This window comes from Monopterus albus, unplaced genomic scaffold (genome assembly GCF_001952655.1).
Source record: "Monopterus albus unplaced genomic scaffold, M_albus_1.0 scaffold331.1, whole genome shotgun sequence".
NCBI classification, from domain to species: Eukaryota; Metazoa; Chordata; class Actinopteri; order Synbranchiformes; family Synbranchidae; genus Monopterus; species Monopterus albus.
This window is the reverse complement of record NW_018128211.1, coordinates 71,500-92,221: the sequence shown is the minus strand read 5'-3', so window position 1 is coordinate 92,221 and position 20,722 is coordinate 71,500. Positions and strand designations below refer to the sequence as shown.

General features: G+C 38.4%; 1 protein-coding gene and 1 pseudogene across 1 annotated transcript in view; both read right to left on the bottom strand.

Annotated features, from left to right (window-relative positions):
- Positions 1-1,234: 1,234 nt before the first annotated feature.
- LOC109974385 (myosin-7-like) overlaps positions 1,235-20,722 on the bottom strand; it is a 43,049-nt gene continuing 23,561 nt past the window's right edge. The window contains exon 37 of the mRNA XM_020624560.1: positions 1,235-1,312. Within this exon, the coding sequence (XP_020480216.1) occupies positions 1,292-1,312 (21 nt within the window). The 3' untranslated portion in view covers positions 1,235-1,291. The remainder of the gene's footprint in view (positions 1,313-20,722) is intronic.
- On the bottom strand, positions 1,441-13,496 carry LOC109974386 (myosin-7-like; annotated as a pseudogene).

Here is a 20,722-nt window from a genome sequence, read left to right as displayed (position 1 = left end):
AAGATGGGGTATAGGGATCACACCAATGTAGCTTTCATACAGTCTAAATTGTTAAAATTTTTCGATTTAGTGGGATATAAGACTGCTGTGTTTATGTATAAAGCCAGGAACAATTTATTACCTGGTGGAATTCAAAAACTATTTAATGAAAGGGAAGGGGGATACAATTTAAGGGGTCAGTTAAATTTAAAAATTCATGCTATACGTACAACCAAAAAAAGATTCTGTATTTCCATAAGTGGGGTAAAACTATGGAATAATTTAAGTGTGGACATAAAAAATAGTAATTGACGAGTTTAAATGTAAATATAAATGTATGTGTCAATCAAGATATATGCAAGAACAGGCTCATTGATTAACTGCATGGACTATTGTGGGTGTGGTGTATATTTTGTAACCATTCTTTAGTATATCACTTGTGTGATGTAAGAATGTTAACACTGTTATATTCTTTTTTAGTATAATATGTGTGTGTGTAGAAGTGAATCATTTATTGCTTGCAAACCAATGATGGTAAGATGATATCATGGGGTAGGACTGGATAAGTCTGACTTCTTCCGACTCCATTTAAGCATGTACTAGATATAAGTAAATTGATATTGGATTGTGTTTAAAAATGTGTGTCGTTATATCAACTGTTTTATATGCTTGAAAGAATAAATCAAATCAAATCAAAAAAATCAACTTCTCCAGTCATGCTGTGACCATTTTTCTTGATAGCTGCAGTCTGTGCATGTTTCTGCTGTTTGTATTTGGCGCTGTACTAAAATGATATACTGGCCTTGTTTTGCATTACTTCAAGGTGCCAGTAAAAGCAAGGGAAAACAGTGGCTCTTTGTTTTTAAAGACAAAACCATAGTCTCATGAATTATTCTTTTTTTGTTTGTTTGTTTAATGACTATTGGAATATTTCATTGACCATCCTTACTATGTTTAGTACATTTGTATTGTACTGTATATTGAGTTTGTTATGTATGTCTGTTATGTTATGGTATGGTATGTAAGATTGGGTAAAGTGTTATATGTGTTACATGTGTTGTGACTGGGATGCAAAATGAAGTTCAGTGTAAAGCTAACAATACAGTTATATCTTATTGTGTTGTGTATAGGTCTCACTACTATCCTAAACAAATTATTCATATATAGTAAAACATAGTGAAACTACAAAAAACAAACAAGGAACAGTTTGAGATGCAGATTGATTTTATTCTACTGAACAAAAAACATGCTTAGGGAGACACCCTTATTCAGACATCAGGTGCTGCAGAAACAAGAGTTCATTTCATGAACTTTACTCCTCGTCATGTCCTTTCTAAATTACAAAAGAAAGAAAAAACAAACAGATTTGTTTGTTATTTAAAATGTTATTTTTGAAAGTACATTAATTTGTGAAGAAATTGAGCAAATCCTTTAACCTTTTAACCTTTAAGAATTACACATTTACTGTCCTACCTAAATGAAAAATTTTGTAGACATTATACCATAGGCATAAATGGATTCTGGTGGTAATATATAGACTGGCTCAAACAGAATGGGATTATGTTGAAAATACCACAGTGGTATTTATGGGACTAAAAATGAATTGTAATTTATGTAATTATATACTTTAATTATAATATGTCATCTAAATGGCATAGTGTTCTACAAATACTAAAGAATTACATATTATAATATAATAGCTGACCTTTGACCCCACATCACGGCTCTTGGCACGTAGCTTGTTGACCTGAGATTCAGCAATGTCAGCTCTCTCTTCAGCTTCATCAAGCTCATGTTGAAGCTTACGGAACTTGATAAGGTTACTGTTGGCCTGTTCCTCCTGTAGAAGACACAAACATCATGACTAATAATGTAGCTTATCTAAAGAAATATACTTTTAAATATACTTTTGGTTTAGGGTTAAATGTCAATGGGACAAGTAACAAAGCAACACTTGCCCCACCCTCATTAACACCACTGTGGTGCCCATGAGCAAGACCCTTAACCCCAAACTGCTCCACTGGAGCTGCTTAGTGGCCACAGGTAAGTCTGTGGTTGCACTGGCTTCTAGTTGTGAATGTGAATAGGGTGTTCCTATACATATACATATACATTTTTTTTCTATATTACTTTCTCTGAACTACTAAGAGTACTTACAGCTTCTTCTGCAGCTCTCTTGTAGGATTTGACCTTTAGCTGCAGCTTGTCTACCAGATCCTGCAGACGAGCAAGATTCTTACGATCCTCTTCTGTCTGGAAACAAAAAAGAACAAAGTAATTTTAATTTAGGAAACAAATTATACACTGCGTTCCATAGTTTTGTAAATGAACTGAAACTTGCCTGATAGGTCAACTCTTTGATTCGTCTCTCATATTTTCGTAATGCTTTGATGGATTCGCTGGACTTTCTTTGTTCAGCCTCTACTTCATTTTCTAGTTCTTTGATCTGTTGAGAGAATGACATGATGATTGACTTTTTGGATATAAAACATTTTTGTGTGGACTTTTTTATTATGAGGAACTGTTATTAGTTCTAAGATATTTAGCATTGCTCTTGATGATTTGGTGGCTGTTGCACAAATTCAATACATTCCCCCTTTTTGTTATATTAGAGGTAAATCTGCTGTTCTTTTTACCATCACTGCTGTCCATGTACAGTACCTTTCATAAGTTATTATGCATCCCATTACCAGTACCCCTGGTGATGCTGACCAGCTGAAAATCTTCTTGTTATTATTTGCACTACTGTCACTGACTGCACATGGTTTTGAGCCACAGCTTATTGGCTGTACCACTTAGATTTATCCTAACTACATTAATCCAGTTCTTTTTCTATTTTATTCTATTCTATTTTTATTCTACTTTATTCTGTTTTAGTTCCTAAATGTTATGGCACCCAATACTAGGGGATTTCGATTTCCTGTATGTCCGTCACATATGGTGAATTGACAAAAAAATCCTTGATCCTTGAATCTTCATTAGATTGCTGTTTTGATTTCCTGGAAATTATTGACACTCACCCTGGCCTCGAGCTTCTGCACCTGCTTCTTGCCTCCCTTCATAGCGATCTGTTCAGCTTCATCCAGACGGTGCTGCAGATCTTTGATAGTTAGCTCCATGTTCTTCTTCATACGCTCCAGGTGAGCGCTGGTGTCCTGCTCTTTCTTCAGCTCCTCTGCCATCATGGCAGCATCAGTAATGGCCTTCTTGGCCTTTTCCTCAGCATTTCTACATTCCTGCACTGCATCTTCCACTTCTGTCTGAAGCTGGGACATATCGGCCTCCAGCTTCTTCTTTTGGTTTAGCAGGCTGGTATTCTGGTCAGATACAAATGTTTATGATAGAACTCCTCAGTAAACTGACAGTAGCAGAAAAGAACTACTCCAGGTACAGTAAGTGTGTGTTACCTGTGAGTGCAGTAGCTGCACCCTCTCACTAACGTCCAGCAGCTCTTGCTCAGCAAGCTTGCGGCTTCTCTCATTTTGCTCCAGAGCAGCCCTGAGCTCCTCAACTTCAGACTGAAGCAGGTTGTTGCGTCTCTCAACAATGGCAATGTTTTCCTTCATATCCTCATTAGTTCGCAAAGAGTCGTCAAGCTGCAGCTGAGTATCCTTGAAGAAAAAACCCCAAGGACTTCATTTTGATTGTTTGTGAATGCAGCAGAGTGATAATTGTATTCTTTCATGTTCTTTCATACCTTCAGATGTGCATGAACAGCCTTAAGCTGTTTCTGGGCCTCAGCTGCCTGCCTATTGGCCTGGCTTAGTTGAATCTCCATCTATCATTTCTGCTCCTGACCTCAGCATCAAGAGTGGTCTGCATGGACTCAATCACCCTCTGGCTGTTCCTCTTGATCTGCTCCATCTCCTCATCTTTCTCAGCCAGCTTGCGCTCCATGTCTGCCTTCACCTGATTGAACTCAAGCTGGGCTCTGAGAATCTTCCCCTCCTCATGCTCCAATGAGGCCTTCAAACAATTGAATTAAAACATGACCAGTTGTTACCAAGTAATCATAAAGCATTTTTTAATTCAAAAGCTCCACAATCAGAACATTGAGCGTACCTCTGCTTCCTCCAGAGCTGTTTGTATTTCTGACTTCTCTTGTTCTAACTGCTTTCGAATCTTCTCAAGCTCATGAATAGTCTTTCCATTCTCACCAATTTGTTCAGTGAGGTCAGATATTTCCTCTGAGAAACGATATATAACGTTATCAGCAGTTTAGTCATTACAACAAGGCCTAAGCTGGTAATGTCTTTACCTTGAAGATTCTTGTTCTCTCTTTTCATGGTCTCCAGATGTTCAAGAGATTCTTCATAGGAGTTCTTCAGTTTGAAGAGCTCAGTGCTCAAAGACCTGGCTTCTTTCTGGGAGCCCTCCAGCTCACACTGACACTCCTCATATTTCTGCTTCCACTCAGACAGGACCTAGACATTGAAATACAAGTTGTATGAATGCACATGCACTTTGAATATCCCATTTATCATCACGCTGTATAGCCACATGAGTAAGTAAGTAGTTACAGAATCAGTGTTAATGACATTGCAAATTTATCTTACTAAGGAAAGGAAAACACAATGAAACATGCAGTATAAACATGGTTGAATTTGTATTTACTGTAGGTTTTTCACATAATAAAAATACTTTGTCAAAGTTTCTTTGCATCTTGTCCAGAGCAGCAGTAATAAGTACAAGTTTGGACATACCAAGGTATCATTTACATCATTAGTGTTGGTAAATATGCCACTAAATTGAAAAATATCTTCGTAAATCTTTATCTCCGAGAGCATACAAATCCCATACTGTTTGTATTTTAAAGTCTACCTTATCAAAGTTTCTTTGCTTCTTGTCCAGAGCAGCAGCAGCAGCATTAGACCTCTCCACATCCACCATGAGATCTTCAATCTCATTCTGTAGTCTGTGTTTGGTCTTTTCAAGGGAGGAACATTTAGCATTCACTGCTTCAACAGCCTCTTCAGCCTCCTGCAGACGCTGAGCCAACTTCTTTCTGGATCATCAATTAGGTAAAATTAGCAGCTATTTTCTTTTAAAACCGCTACTGCACGTACAGTATATTAGTATTGCTATAAAGCAGTTAAGATCCTTCTCTTACTTGGCCTCCTCTAGTTCCTCAGTCCTCTGGATGGCATCAGTTTCATACTTAGTTCTCCACTGAGCCACCTCAGAGTTGGCCTTGGACATGCTGCGCTGCAGTTCAGCCTTGGCCTCGAGCTCCTCCTCATACTGCTCCCTGAGCAGGTCACAGTCATGGCGAGCAGACTGCACTGCATGGGCCAGTGCATTCTTGGCCTGAAATCAACGTGTATGTTAATGTTTCAGAATGTACCAACATTTAGTCTGAAATAAATTAGTTCTCAATGCACTTTGTTTTTTACCTTGACTTCCTCCTCCAGTTGTTTCTTAAGGTCTTCAATTTGTTGAGTATAGGATTGCTTTCCTCTGGTGAGCTGAGACACCAGGGAATCCTTTTCCTCAAGCTGCCTTGTAAGTTCACCTAAATTTGATTAAAGAATAAGATTAGTAATTTAGAAAATTACAAAAAATACACCATTCAGATCAAATGCATACCATTCTCAGTTTGAAGTTTTGCTTTCTGCATTGTGAGGTCATTGACATTACGATGCCCCTCTTCTGCCTTTGTTTTGTATTCATTCATCTGGTCTTCCAGAGACCTGCACATTTTCTCCAAATTACTCTGAAAACAGAAAGTATTAAATATTGTACATAAACTCCTTGAAAGGGGTCACAGGGATCAACTCTTAGAAAACAGGTTTTAGTCGAAAATACAACAAATCAGACACAGTTCTACAATTACGCTATACAATTTACCTTAGCCTTCACAATATGTTCCATATTGGAGACCACGTCATCCAGCTCCAGTCTGAGCTCACTCTTCTCCTTCTCCAGTTTCTGCTTGACTCTCTGCAGGTTGTCAATCTGCTCTCCCAGGTCAGCAACACTGTCCGCTTGTTTCTTCCTGAGTGTGGCAGCGGTGGCTTCATGCTGCAGAGTGGCCTCTTCAAGGTCTCTGCGGAGTTTCAGGAACTCAGCCTCCCTCTTCTTGTTCATCTCAATCTGGGCCACTGTTGCTCCACCGGCCTCCTCCAGCCTCTCGCTGATCTCCTCCAGCTCTCTGGCCAAGTCTGCTCTCTGCTTCTCCACCTTGGCTCGGGCAGCTCGCTCTGCCTCAAGCTCTTCCTCCAGCTCCTCAATACGAGCCTACATGGGATTTTAGTACTTTAACTTGTGGTCCTCAAATGTCACATCCATGCACTAATTTACTCAACTTACTGTATCCTAGTAAATATTACCTGCAACTCCTTCAGTTTTTTCTGGAGCTGGGCACTCATTGCTTGTTCATCTTCAATTTTGCCATTGAGTTGATTTATTTCAAAGTCTTTCCTGTGGATGGAAAGAAATGTCAGTGTACCAGAAGACTCATAGTTGAAAATCTATATGTGTTTTTGTATTTGTGTCTGTCTCATCATACTTTTTCAGCCTCTCTTCAAGTTGCTGCCTGTCATTTTCCAGGTCCATGATACTCTCTTGAGCTAACTTCAGGTCTCCTTCAAGCTTTCGCTTTGCCCTCTCAAGATCCATACGCACTTTCTTCTCTTGCTCAAGGGAGCCTTCAAGCTGTGGTGGGTGACAGCTACAGTGGTTCATTTTTTATTTTATTATTTTTAAAACATGCTAAAACACTCTTTTATTATATTCTTACATCATCCACTTGCTGCTCTAGCTTAGCCTTGGCTTTGGTCAGAGTGTTGACTTTGTCCTCTTCACTCTGCAGGTCATCTAGTGTTTGCTGATGAGCTTCCTGTAAGGCTTTCTTCTCCTTCGTCAGCTTGGCAATGATTTCATCTTGGGCTGTCATCTCCTCAACCAAGTTCTTTACCTATGGCCAGATAATGTTCCTATTAAGGACTGCAACATGAATTTCATTTGGGACACAGACCAATTTCACGCAAATAAGTGTTTGTGTTACCTTGTTCTCAGTGGCATGTTTCTCTTTCTCCACTTTGGCAAGAGTTAGCTCTAAGTCATCGATGTCTTTTTTCAGCTCAGAGCACTCATCCTCCAATTTTCTCTTCTTAGCTGTCAGTTCAGCGTTCATCTCCTCCTCATCCTCCAGTCGTTCTGATAGCTCTTTGGCTTTTGCCTCCAGCTGAATCTTGCTCTTGATCAGCCCCTCACATCGTTCTTCAGCATCACACAAATTGTCTTGCTCCTGTTATTATTGAAAAGAAGTAATACATTTTCACAGAACTGGTCTGATTTTAATATTATTTGTTAATGCTGACAGGTTTTAAACTTACAGCCTGAACTTGGAGCTGCAGGTCATTTTTCTCTTGGAGAAGAGTGACCATTTTTTCTTCTAGCTCCTTTTTGCGGGCTTCTGATTTTTCATAAGCTTCTTTCAGTTTGGCAAACTCTTCCTTCATGTTGGCCATCTCCTTCTCAGTCTCTGCCGACTTCAACAGAGGTTTGATCTTGAAGTACATTTTCATCCAGGGCCAATTTTTGACCCCCATAAAGGCACGGATGTTCCACTGGATCACAAGTAGTGCATCCCTGTGGACAACAGAAGATCATTGTCTTTAAAGCTTTCTCCAGTGGGGAAAATACAGTTTTGAACTGATTTTCAGTACACCTTCTTTCAGTTCCTCTCCCATACAGTGCTTTAATGTTCACTACAGTGGCTGATGTTGTGATGTATAGATAAAAGAGGATGTATATATCTTTTGCGTATTTTATTGTAGCTCATAATCACAGGCATGTACACTCTTCAGTTCCTTCATGCTCAGACCTTTTAAGTTCCATCCCCAATCTCATCCTATCTAATGTTATTTATGATACGGCATCTGATGAACTTTTTGGTTTGTACTATATACAGTATATAGGGCAGGGAACATATGAGTTTGAGGTACTGTTTTTTATCTTCCATTTTTAATAGATTATCTGAATTGTGGGTCTACAAATAGAGGGTGCCTTGATTAGTCTGTACAGACTGTAACTTTGGTAACAGTTTGTGATTTGTAATAGCAGAATATTTGAATTAAACTGACTTTACTGACCATGCTTGGCTGTGCTGTGACCACTTACCTGCGCTCAACAATCTTCTGGAACTCAATTCTTGCCAGAAGGCCCCGTGAGCGCGCTTGGATAGCAGTGATGATAAGTGCTAGTCGCTCATCTCGCATCTCCTCTAGCTGACCCAACAGTCCAGCTTTAAAGAACACCTTTTTACAGGGGCAAATTAGGTAATTAGTAATAACATTTTTTTTTTTACAAAATTAATTTTGCTTTACCAGTGAAAATGCTGACCTTGGTGTGCCCCAGTTTGTACTGGTTGTGGTCAATATCCAGAGAACCCAGCAGTTTCTCAGCAGCCTTCTTGTTGTCAATGAACTGTCCCTCAGGTATGGCATTAGGGTTTAATATACGGTATCTTTGACATGATATAAGACAAACACATTGTATAACCACAACAATTCTGATGAAACATTTGTTTTTGGTAGATGGCAAATATGGGTTTGTTTATGGGTTCATCACATGCAAACCTCTGTTTGAAATCTCCATAGAGGACCCTGTTGGGGAAGCCCTTTCTGCAGATCCTGATGCCTTCCAGTACACCGTTACAGCGCAGTTGGTGCATCACCAAAGGGTTCTCCATGGCCCCAGGAGTCTTGGTCTCATTGGGGATGATGCAGCGTACAAAGTGAGGGTGAGTAGACCTCAAGTTGGCCATCAGCTTGTTCAGGTTCTCCTGCACATTTTTAATACATGAACTTTGAATAAATTTTATGTTTTCATTGTGTTTGATATCAACTTTATTAAAAGGACTGTGATAGATTTAATTTATCTAATTATCTGAATGAAGGAACATAAGTATCTTACCCTGTGCAAAGCTGACACAGTTTGGAAGGATGAGCCCTTCTTCTTACTACCACCACCTTTGCCCTTCCCACTAGAATCTTGAGTTAATTAGAAACCCCTATGTCAAATTAATTTGAAACTAAACTCGCAATTAGATCCATTCCAATATGCCGTAATCATGATATTATTTTCTTTAGTACTATAAGTTTTAATTAATTTACATCAATTTTTGAGTACCAACATACCTGCTTCAGATCCTGCATACCCAGCAAAAAGTATGCCTAAAAGCTTCAGAGTAGACTTCTGGAAAAGACTGACTACAGTCTCATTCAGAGGATCCTTGTTTTTCACCAACCAGTTATTAATATTATAATCAACTATTCCAGCGTAGTGAACCAGGGAGAAATGGGCCTCTGGTTTCCCTTTGACAATTCTGGGCTTCTGGAAGTTGGCAGATTTCCCCAGATGATTGTCATAAAGCTTAGCTTTGAAGGTCATATCACTGGCTTTGGGGAACATGCACTCTTCTTCAAGGATAGACATGATACCCATGGGCTGAGGGGAAATAATGAGGACAGTAAAGTTATATTTTTTCATTTATGACAAGACAAGCAAAAGAACATATTGGAATAACTATAGGTCATGTAATGTCATCATAGAATTAGGTAATTTGCTTAAATGACCTAGAAAAACTCACCTTTTCAATGAGGTCAATGCAGGCCTGCAGATCCATACCAAAGTCTATGAAAGTCCATTCAATGCCCTCTTTTTTGTACTCTTCTTGCTCCAGCACAAACATGTGGTGGTTGAAAAACTGTTGCAGTTTTTCATTGGTGAAGTTGATGCACAGCTGCTCAAAGGTGTTGAACTGTAATGGCAACAGTAATAAACAGATATTAAGTAAGGCAAACAAATAAACATTTAACACAAATGTTACTAATGTTCATGAACTCTGGATTCCATTCAAAGCTTACTTCAAAGATCTCAAATCCAGCAATGTCGAGTACACCGATGAAGTACTGGCGGGCCTGCTTGGTGTCTAGTGATTGGTTGATTCTCATTACCATCCACAGGAACATCCTCTCATATACTGCCTTAGACAGTGCACCAACAGCATAGTACACCTTGGGAAGAAACAAGTTTGTACATTTTTAAAACTGAGGTTTTTTTTTTTTATTACATCAAACAATCTTCCAAAGGTCCCTTTCAAGTGTTTACCTGAGCAACAGTTTGTCCTTTGGTGACCCACTCATTTCCTACTTTGACTCTTGGGTGTAATAGACCTTTGATGAGGTCAGCAGAGTTCAGGCCCATCAGATATGCAACTTTGTCAGCATCTGTGAAAGTGATGCTGTTCATAAGTCATGCATCCCTGCCTCTTCAACTTAATATCAGACATACTGTATTTTCTTGGCTTGTGTTTGTATATTTAGGGTGTTTTGACACACATAAATACACCTTAACACAACTTGAGAGTAAGTTGGTATAATGGCTTATCTGTGCTTGTCATGTAGCGCATAGGGAATCATGTTGGCATTTGCATTTGTTGCCAATTTTTGGTACAACAAAGATAAAGTGTCACATGATAACTTTCATAATAAAGCAAGAGCTGAGAAATGTGTGCTATTTAAATATAAATATACAGTAATATACTGCTTTGTTAAAACAGTTTAGAAGTTTTGACTATGTGTCCCTCTTCAACATTTGTCATACTGAAATCACAGGTGAGTGATGTTGGCTGAACATACAAACCAGCATGTACTGTTAAAAATGCTGGATCACATCAGCACAGCCTCTCTCACCTTCAGTGCCATCAGCTTCTGCCTGCTCCTCTCGCTGCTTCTGTTTAAACTTCATGTTACCATAGTGCATGACGGCGCCAGTCAGTTTGTAAATGCTGTTCTTTTCTTCTTGAGTGAAGCCCAGCACATCAAAGGCATCCTAATTGAAATCAAAAAATGTAATTCTGGTATTTCCTTATTTTAAAAAAAAACTTTGACAAAACACTGTGTAGATTCAGCTCACATCAGTGGCCATCAGCTCTTCAGAATCATTAATAGAGGCAACTGTCGTCTCTCCTTGGGAGATGAAAGCGTAGTCATAGGGGTTGTTGGTGATGAGCAACATTTCTAAAAAAATATTTGACAAAAGAGAACATATTTATTTTATGATATAATGCATGATACAATTACAACCATTTATCACCTGTATATTCTACACTTACCCAGAAGTTCAGGCTTTGCCTGAGACAAAATCTGGTAGAAAATGTGATAGTCCCTTTCAGCTTTGAGCTGGAAGGTCACACGTGACTTTTCCAGAAGGTCTGTTAGAGAAATCAGTTGTTACTGTGGTACACTGAAATGCTAATAGATGAGTCTACCTTTGTCCCTTAAACCACGGTACTTACAAGTTTCAATGTCAGCAGAGGCTAGCTTTCCTCGATTGTCAAAATGAATGCGTATAAATTTACCCTGTGAAGAAGAGACCCACTAATTTTAGTGAAGTTGATTCACTTTGAGTTTGAAAATATTATTTGCAATCCCACAAACACTCACAAATCTTGAAGAGTTGTCATTCCTGATGGTCTTGGCATTACCAAAGGCCTCCAGAGCAGGGTTAGCCTGGATGATTTGATCCTCCAGGGTGCCCTGATTTTGTTATTAAAAAAAAAAAGACAAGCTCTCCAACATTTTGGAAAATCTTCAATAAAAAAACTAACTCTGACTTACCAACAATATTTTGTTTGAATAATATTGACATATATCAGGTTTGTATATGTAATACAAACCTTCTTTTCAGCAGCACTGTCTTTCTTCCCAGCACCGGGGACAGCAGCAATGCTGGCAAAGTACTGGATGACACGCTTGGTGTTAACAGTTTTTCCAGCACCAGATTCTCCACTAAGTATAAGAGACAGAAGTTTCTTCAGTCATTGTGACCCTTAACTACTGAAGAGATTTTTTATTGTGTGACTTACGTGATTAGGATTGACTGGTTTTCTCTGTCTGTCAGCAAGAGAAATAATCAAAATATGAGTAAAAAAAATGCAAGATGCCAGAATTGAACGAGATGAAGAATAAAATAGTTTCTGTACCTGACAGCATGTACTGGTAGGCATTGTCAGAGATGGAGAAGATGTGAGGAGGTGCTTCACTTCTCTTCTTTCCTCTATAGGCAATGACCACTTCTTGGTTGTAGACTGGCAGCCACTTGTAGGGGTTGATAGTCACACAGAAGAGCCCAGAATAGGTCTGTCATAGTGGGAGAAACACATAGGATAATGGCTTCAGATACTGAGGTGTCTTACTAGGAGGAAAGTTAGAGATTAGGCAGTTGTCTTACATAGATCATCCATGCTGCATAACGCTCTTTGAGGTTGAACAGCACAGCTGGCTCATGGAGGAAGGTGAACATCGCCATGTCTTCAATTTTATCAAACTTTGGCGGGTTTTGAGGGTGTACATCACACTCCTTTACCGTGACTGTCTACAGAAAGAGATAACACATTCTTAAACAAGTCACAACTTATATTAGCATGTAATTAAGTTGATTTAATTTATATACCTTTCCATGTTCAGTCTGAGCAGTGACTTTATCACCATCTCGACTGATGATGGATGCCTTGACAAACTCAACCTCTGGGTCTGGAACAAAACATTCTTTCTTCATGTCAAATGGACGAGTCTGGGCTTCTAGACGCTCCTTGTCTGATTTCCTAAGATAAGAAGCTGCAGGCCCATACTCTGCCATGGCGGCATCCCCCATTTTTTGACCTTGTGAGAATAAAACATGTTTTGCAAGTTGAGATTCTCATGTACAGTTTGATCCAATGATAATTCATACAAGACAAAGTTTTAGTAAACACAGCCATTGTTCAAGAATTATTTAGCTATAATGTAATTGGAAATCAGCCAAACAGACTTTGTATATTCCCATACAATATCAATATTTCCAGTCATGTCTTGTTAACCTATTTATATTGTACCTTATACTTTTGGATGTGTCTAATATTAGTGTTATAAAGACATGTGCTTCACATAAGGGAAAATTGGATGTCTTCAACCTTTTGAAATGCATTAACAACAACAACACCTAAATGACAAAATGATGGCAAAATTAGGAATGGGTTAAATATCTTGCTGACATATGCCTATATCTACAGACAAGCAAGATGATTTAAAATTAATTGTGTTAATTGCTGTAGTACTCCACAATAAAAAAAAACAGTTGTCAGATAAATGTGAATTTGTGACTTATACCTGAAGTGTTTCACTCCACAGGAAACTGGAACCAGTGCTATTTATATGAAGTAGTAGACAAGTAGAAGCACAGAGAATCAAATCAAAGGCCACATTATATTATTATATGATTAAGACAAATTAAGACAAAAGTAAAAACAAAGTCACAGTAACAGAATAAATCTACTCACCAGAATGTATCACTAACCCATTATCAAATGTAATTTGCAGTAATTTTAAGATCTATAACAAACACTCCATAAAATGGCCACTCACATAAGTACAATCTACTGGAGTAGCAATGTCTCACTTGAGAGGATTTGTCTTACCTTTGACTGTCAACCTTTGTCAAGTGAAATGATAGATCCAGTGGCTGACACCAGACTGCCTCTCCATTAATAAAGGTTGGTACTCAACCAAATATGGGTATGGATATCAAAGAAGTGCCATGATACTTGCCCAGTTAAAAAAAAACATTCTTCAAATTGAGTAGAGCCCAGTGCTGCCATTTGTTCCTTTCACCTTGTGAACAAGGCCATTCTGGACCATGACAAAGGAAGGGGGAGGCGAGAGGTGGGGGAGCGAGAGGCTACAGTCTAGTGAGTAGTTCTTTGCTGCTCCGCTAAGTTCTAAAAATGCTCCAGGACAGCAGTAATTAAGCACATGTCTTTCTTTTCTTGACACAGAAAATCTCAAAAGGAAGCATAATGAGAATGCATTATTATTGTTACATAGAAGAAAGGTCTATGTTTTATGATGCTGTATGTGCTATTGATGACAGTCATGGTTTTTTCATTGAATGTACCTCTATATTCTAAACTAAATAAAGTACACAATCAGGAAAGCAGGATTTTTTTGGACATCAAACATCCTGAGATCTAAACTTCAACAATAGTCTGTCAAGTGATCGGGTGTGAAATACATTTCAAGAGGGACAATAAAGAGCTGCAGCTGTTGTCTACACCATGACAAGACAAGGCCAAGGTCACAGCTGTGAGGTCTCTTTATTATCACTCACCACTGTTCACAGTAATGTCTATAGTGTAACCCTGGTCACCTGAATTGTTTCCTTTTTTTAACCAACAATTGAAAGACTATTCAATGCACCTCAAATTCATATTACATTAAATTATGATGGCCTTGAACTGGACAAAACTTTAGCCACCTGATTAATATAAGATTTTGTCTGAATATGGAGTCTAAATCTATATGTCTGATATCCAAAAATGTTTGGCCTTCTGTCACTGTCATTGACAATATGCTCTCCCAGGATGCCAGTGCGATCACCATTTCTAAATCTTACAGTAGCTTCAGTTCATGCATTATAGGCAGCTGGATGTGAAGAGGGATAATACTCATCTTATTTTTGCATCTCATTTTTGTATTGTTTTATCTCTGTCATCTGATGTAACCAGTTGTAAAAAAAAAAAAAAAATGTATGAACTAAATTAATCTACAAACGTTCAACAATTATACCTGAAAACTCAAAAAAACAAACACATTTTGAAGTGAACAATTAATAGAACATGACCTAGAACCAGTTTCAAACTTGCAAGTTTTGATTTGTTCTCAGATTCCACCTAGGGATCAAACTCTAATGTAGGGAATGTACATTGTTGTTTGATTGTTGTTGTAAATCTGTAGGTGTGATTGGCTTCATTCATTAGAAAGATTTGTTCTACAATTTTCCTTTGAATCTGTATCTTGGACAGTATTACATAATATTTGTGGAAATAAAGGAAAGTTTAATTTCTTTCAATAATAAATATATTTTAATTGTTTTATTCATCCATACAGTATGTGAGACTTCAAATCCCTGTGTGTCAGGTACAAATGTAGTTTAATGTGATATATTTACATAATTTACAATTTGTATACAGTTAAGTGAAGGAAGATGCACCCAGTGTGTGCATCTACAGATAAACAAGGTTTTCCACAAGAACACGTTATAAACATTAAAAATATGGGACAAAAATGTGAGACCAAAGTGTAACTCATAGACTAAAATGTCTTTAGTTTTTGTTTTGTCACTCAAATCAACATTTTATATATTTTATAGTTGTTATGGAACCAAAGTTACTATGGCAGAACAGACAGAACAAATGACATGATGACTGCATATATTTGATCATAATTCAAGAAATGTAAGGTATAATTAAATTCTAAAAATTAATACATATTTCACCTACAGTGTTTGCACTGGAGATTTTATTTATCATAATTTTAGATTCAATTTTTTTGTTTTATTTATTTTTTATTGTATTATCACCTCTCTTTGAGTGTTTGACAATACAGATAGTCCTATCTTTTTTTCTTAGAAAAGTAAAACCTACATACACAATACAGTATATGATTATGCCCAGAAAGAAATTGATATTTTAGTGATCTATACTCCAGGCTTCTATCAAAAAACATCCCTGCTGGAAATGCCCTTGGGCTGCTTCTGTTGACATGGCATTGCTTTCTTTCTTTCGCTGTATCCTTGAGCACAAAGATAACTTGTGAAATTCCTGTTGGCTGCCTTTGAGGGCTTGTTGCATTAGATGACAGCTTGGGAACAGCTTGTGACGCCTGTAGTTGGAGCAGGCTTTTGTTTTTTCTTTGTCTACCAGCAAAAGGTGATAAGCCCATGAGAAACCAGTGATACTGTATGTAATATATTAAGTCTGTATACTAAATTGTTTATATACAAATGCTTCAATACTAAATGCTAAATGAATCTGTACACAAGTTCAGTTGTTACTTAAATGTGTCATAATATGAAGAACAATAATGACAGCTAGGATCTACCACAAACATAGCATAGAATTTTCTTGGCCTGACACAAAATTTAAACCTATGCATATGCAAAGACAACTTCAGCTACCCTTTACGTTCTTCACATCCCACCAGGCCTTGTCCCTGCTTGCATTTCATCTCCTCTACTTATCCTTCAATCTATTCTTGGCTCTTGCAAAACACTCCCTTTTCCAATAAAGTTACCACACCCAGCTGTTCACAGTTGTGTCTGACTTTTGTGATCACATGAAAGCACAAGGGAAGGTGTGAGCCACCTTGCCTCACTTAAGTTTGAAACTGGAGCCAGCAAAGCTATTGGTGGTATTTGTTCTTTGCTGCTGTGAAAGGTCACTTCTAAGGGGTATTGAGTTCTGGTGGAGGCTTGCAAGAGCTGATTATTCTCTTGCTTCGTCTTCTCACCACTCATTCAGACTGAATCTCTGTATGGACTCAAATCCTGAGTAGGGCTTGTCTTCTGATGAGGTAATGACCAGGACATAACAAAATAATAAAAAGGTACTGTTGACCATTTAAAAAGGTTTTATTATCTACCTGTTTGGATGCTGCTAATCTTCTGATCTATTGAAAACTTTATAGAGATTGAATTTTGTGATAACATACTGGAATCTTATTTCTAGTGTTCCATTTCAAGTGGTGAAATTGTGTTGTCTGAACTCACTAGGTCACTCTTGGAGGAATCTACCCCATCTTTGTCAAGTCTGCCTCTCTTCTGTACTCCAAATGGCCTTCCATCATTTGGCTTAAAGAGGATGCTTGCAAGAGAAAAATTGACCTCTCCTACTGATATGACGGTCAGTAGTTTCAACTTTCCTTCATTCACTCTTCAGACATTGCAGTCTACAGTCTTATCAGAATGGAAGGACATTTTGTGAAATACACATTTATGTCAAAAGCAAGCCTTTTGGGTAACTAATGCATTTTCTGTCTACAAACTTTACGGTGAAAAGAAATTTTAAATGGTCAGATAGTTGTTTTTCACTCACATAAAAATAACATAACTCAGGGATACCAAAAAGGTAAAAAGGTTGTTTTTGTTTTATGTTGTAGACCCATTGTAGGTATTTAGTCCTTTAAGATGTGTTGTTTCTGCACCAAATTGGGATACATTCCATATGGTTCCTGCTAGCCACCCAGATATTTAATAATTTTAAACATTCCACTTTTGCTAAAAACACAACTAGAACTGCAAAATCCAATGTTTCCTGTGTACTGGACAATTCTTCTCAGAAAAGCCTTTATGAGCTGATCATTTGCTGCTATAAAAGAAATTGTAAATTTGTCAAAATACTATTGCATTTTCTTGGTTGGTGGGCTCATGTTACCAAATATATTACTAAAAATGCACAATTTTTCACTTATGAGGCTTTTTAATTCTCTTTCAATGTTGTTTCACATTTTTACAATCTGATTAAAAGCCAGAGAATCCAGAAACCTTGAAAAATGATTTCCCACACCAAATTTAATTCAGAATTTTGAGAAATACTGTCATGAGTGAAAATAAAAAAGTGAAACCATAAACACATTACAGATCATTTACCAGCTGTGTACGAGTAGTATTTTCATGATTAAAGTAGCTGGGGGCTAGGGGTTAAGCGTTGTCCTTGAGTGCCACCTACCTTCTTTGCCTTCTTTACCAAACTGAAATAGGATGTGTGATTGCCCTCTGCTGTTTGTTTGATTGAATTACATTTGCAGAATCAAATGAATGAGGTGGAAGCCTATACCTGATTCACTTGGCTACTGCCTGTATTGTAGTAACCCAGGTCATGTTGTTCACAGCTGCCCAGCAACAGAGCAGGCTCAGTAGAAGGTGAGGGGGAGCTACTGGCTGATTGTGATCCAGTTCCCCTTCTAGTCGCCCTATGATGCATTTATTGACTCAGGTGCTGACACCAAGTTCATGGACACAGATCTTGCTAGACAACTAGGTTTATCTCTTGAGCCCCTTCAGGACCCAGAACTTCACCATATAACGCAGCAGAGCAGACATGTATCGATGACCATTTTTGGTAACCATCATGAAAAGCTATGCTTTTGCTTCATTCCTTCCCTTCACCTACCTCTCTCCCAGCTTACTGTTCTAATGGTTGTGCCATTGACTTGTTGCCAGACACTTCACACCCTTGTGGGTGTATTTCTCCCTTTTGGGGTCTTAAAAATAGGCCATGGACAAATATATCTCTGAATCTCTGGCCACTGGCAACACTAGACCTTTTTTTTTTTTTTTTTTTTTGTAAGAAAGAAAGTTATACCCTGTGACTCTGCATCCTTAGTTAAAAACCTTTATCCGCTAAGCCTTATGACCTCTGTTTTTGAGCTACTGCAGAACATTCACATCTTCACCAGACTTGACCTAAGAAATAACTATCATTTGATATGCATCAAGGAAGGGAGACAGGTGGAAAATGGCATTCAACAGTCCCTCCAGTCATCATCTGGCCATGCCTTTTGGGATAACCGGTGCTCCGACTGTCTTTTAAAACCTTCCCAATAACATTCTTCAAGACATGGTAAACCACTTGTCTTTGTTTATCTTCATGATATCCCAATCTTCTCCTGCTCCCCTGAGGAGCACACCAATCATGTTCAAGCCATACTGCAGCACCTCCCTGAAAACCAGCTGTTTGAGCTCAGTGTGAGCTCAGCACTTCAACAGTCTCTTTCCTGATATTCATTCTGAAGACAGGCAGCATACAGATGGATCCACCCAAGGTGTCAGCTATTAAGGCCTGGCCTACTCCTGAGAACAGAGATTTCTGGGCTTTGTGAATATCTGCAATTACAGCTCCATAGCTTCACTAATGCACCAACTTAGCTCTGCAAAAATTAAATTTTCCTGGACATCAGAGACAGAACACGTTTATATCACCCTCAAACAGTGGTTCACCAGTGCCCCTGTTCTGACCTTGCCCTATCTGTCCAGATAAAATTCACAGTGGAAATGGATGCCTCCTACACCGGAATAGGAGCTGTCCATCTTTGTGCTTTCTTCTCTTGACATCGCTTGGCTGCTGAAAGAAATTATGATGTTGGAGATTGTGAGCTGCTAGCAGTCAAGCTAGTACTTGAAGTGTAGGGACACTGGTTGGATGGAACCACAGAGTCCTTTATTGTGTGGACAGATCACAAATATTCCTGAAGTCAGCTAAGAGACTCAATTCCCAATACAGCAGCACATTATTTGATTTGATGTGATCAATTTTATTCTTCTTATTCATAAAAAACATGCACTTTATGTCATGATTCGGTTCCTCTGCTTCCCGTCCGGCTTTTATTTTGACGTTATTTCCTGTTTTTGTTTCACCTTAGTTTCGGTCTTTTTACATTCTTCATCACTCACATTGGTTTCACCTGTTTCGTTATTGTTTGCACCTCTATTTAGGCAGCGTCCTCCCACCAGGACGCTGCCAGATTTTTCTAGACCCCAGCTCTGACTTTCCAGCTTTCCTTCGGTTTTGGTATCTTGTGTTTCTGACCCGGACTGCTTCCTTGGATTATTCTGTTCTGCCTTGCCCTCTTATTTCGGACTGCTTCAGTGTATCGGTTTAACGGACTTATCTTTGGACAACGCGTTTTGGATTCCCCTGGATGTATGTGTTTGCTCTGACCTCGCACTGTTAAGGACATGTGAGTTTTGTGTTTTCACCGTGTCTTGTATGGTTTTCTTTTGTTCAACGTTAGTTCTCTTAATAAAGAGACGGTTTTGTTTTACACTTCCTCGTCTGGCCATTTAATTGAGTTCACCTAACACTTTTTGGCCGAATTACGCGCGCCGTTTCTGACACTTTAATTCTGATGCCTGCAACACATTCCAAAAATATTTGGGGCAGTAGAACATTTACCATGGTGTGATGTTGTCGTTCCTTTTCACAACGCTTAAAAGACACTTAGGGACTGAGGACACCAAGTGATTCAATTTTCAGGTGGTATTTTGACCCATTCAGTGCACCTTGGCATTGTCTTTACAAGTCTCTGGAACTCTATTGGAGGGATGAACAACATTTTTCCAAATGCCCCATCTGAATGTGTGTGAACCTTTGAAAATCCATAGGACTTAATGGAGTTTAACACCAGGGACATTCCGATCCCAAACATAAATACTTTGTAGACTCTTAATCACTGACACAGAAAAAAAACCCACTAATCTAAAGTAGAAGGTTTCAAAATAGTTAGAGGAAGTCATGAAATATTCTGATAAACGTGTATGTATGTGTGTGTGTGTGTGTGTGTGTGTAGGTAGGTAGGTAGGTAGGTAGGTAGGTGCGGCCAGGAAATAGAGATGTAATGATTGAAACGCTGAATATATTGAATGAAACTTGAGAATATATAATGAAAGTCTGAATATATATATAATGAAACCTCACGTCATCAACGCATGCACCATCTTGTGTTTTAACTGGGTGTTTTTCGTTTGCTCAGTCTACTGTGAAGTTGACAATGAGCCAGTCAGCAAGAAATTTAGTGGCTGCCATCCTAAATAACAAAGAAATAATTAACACACTGGCGAATGTGTGCAGCACTCAAGATAATACCATAAACCCTACCCAATATCGTACCACTGATGACGAAATGTATTCACTGTTTAAACGAGGACGGCCAAATGTAGCGAGTCTTACTAGCCAGACTGTTCCTAGCCACCAGGCTAGTAGTAGCAACGTTACAGAAAGAACCTTAGCGCTAGCTTAATGCTAAAAGTTGTACTCTCACAGGTGTCTGCAAACTGCCTTAAAGCATAGTCGCAATAGCCACTTTAGACTTTCATTCAATATTCTCAAGTTTCATTCCATATATTCAGCTTTTCATTATAT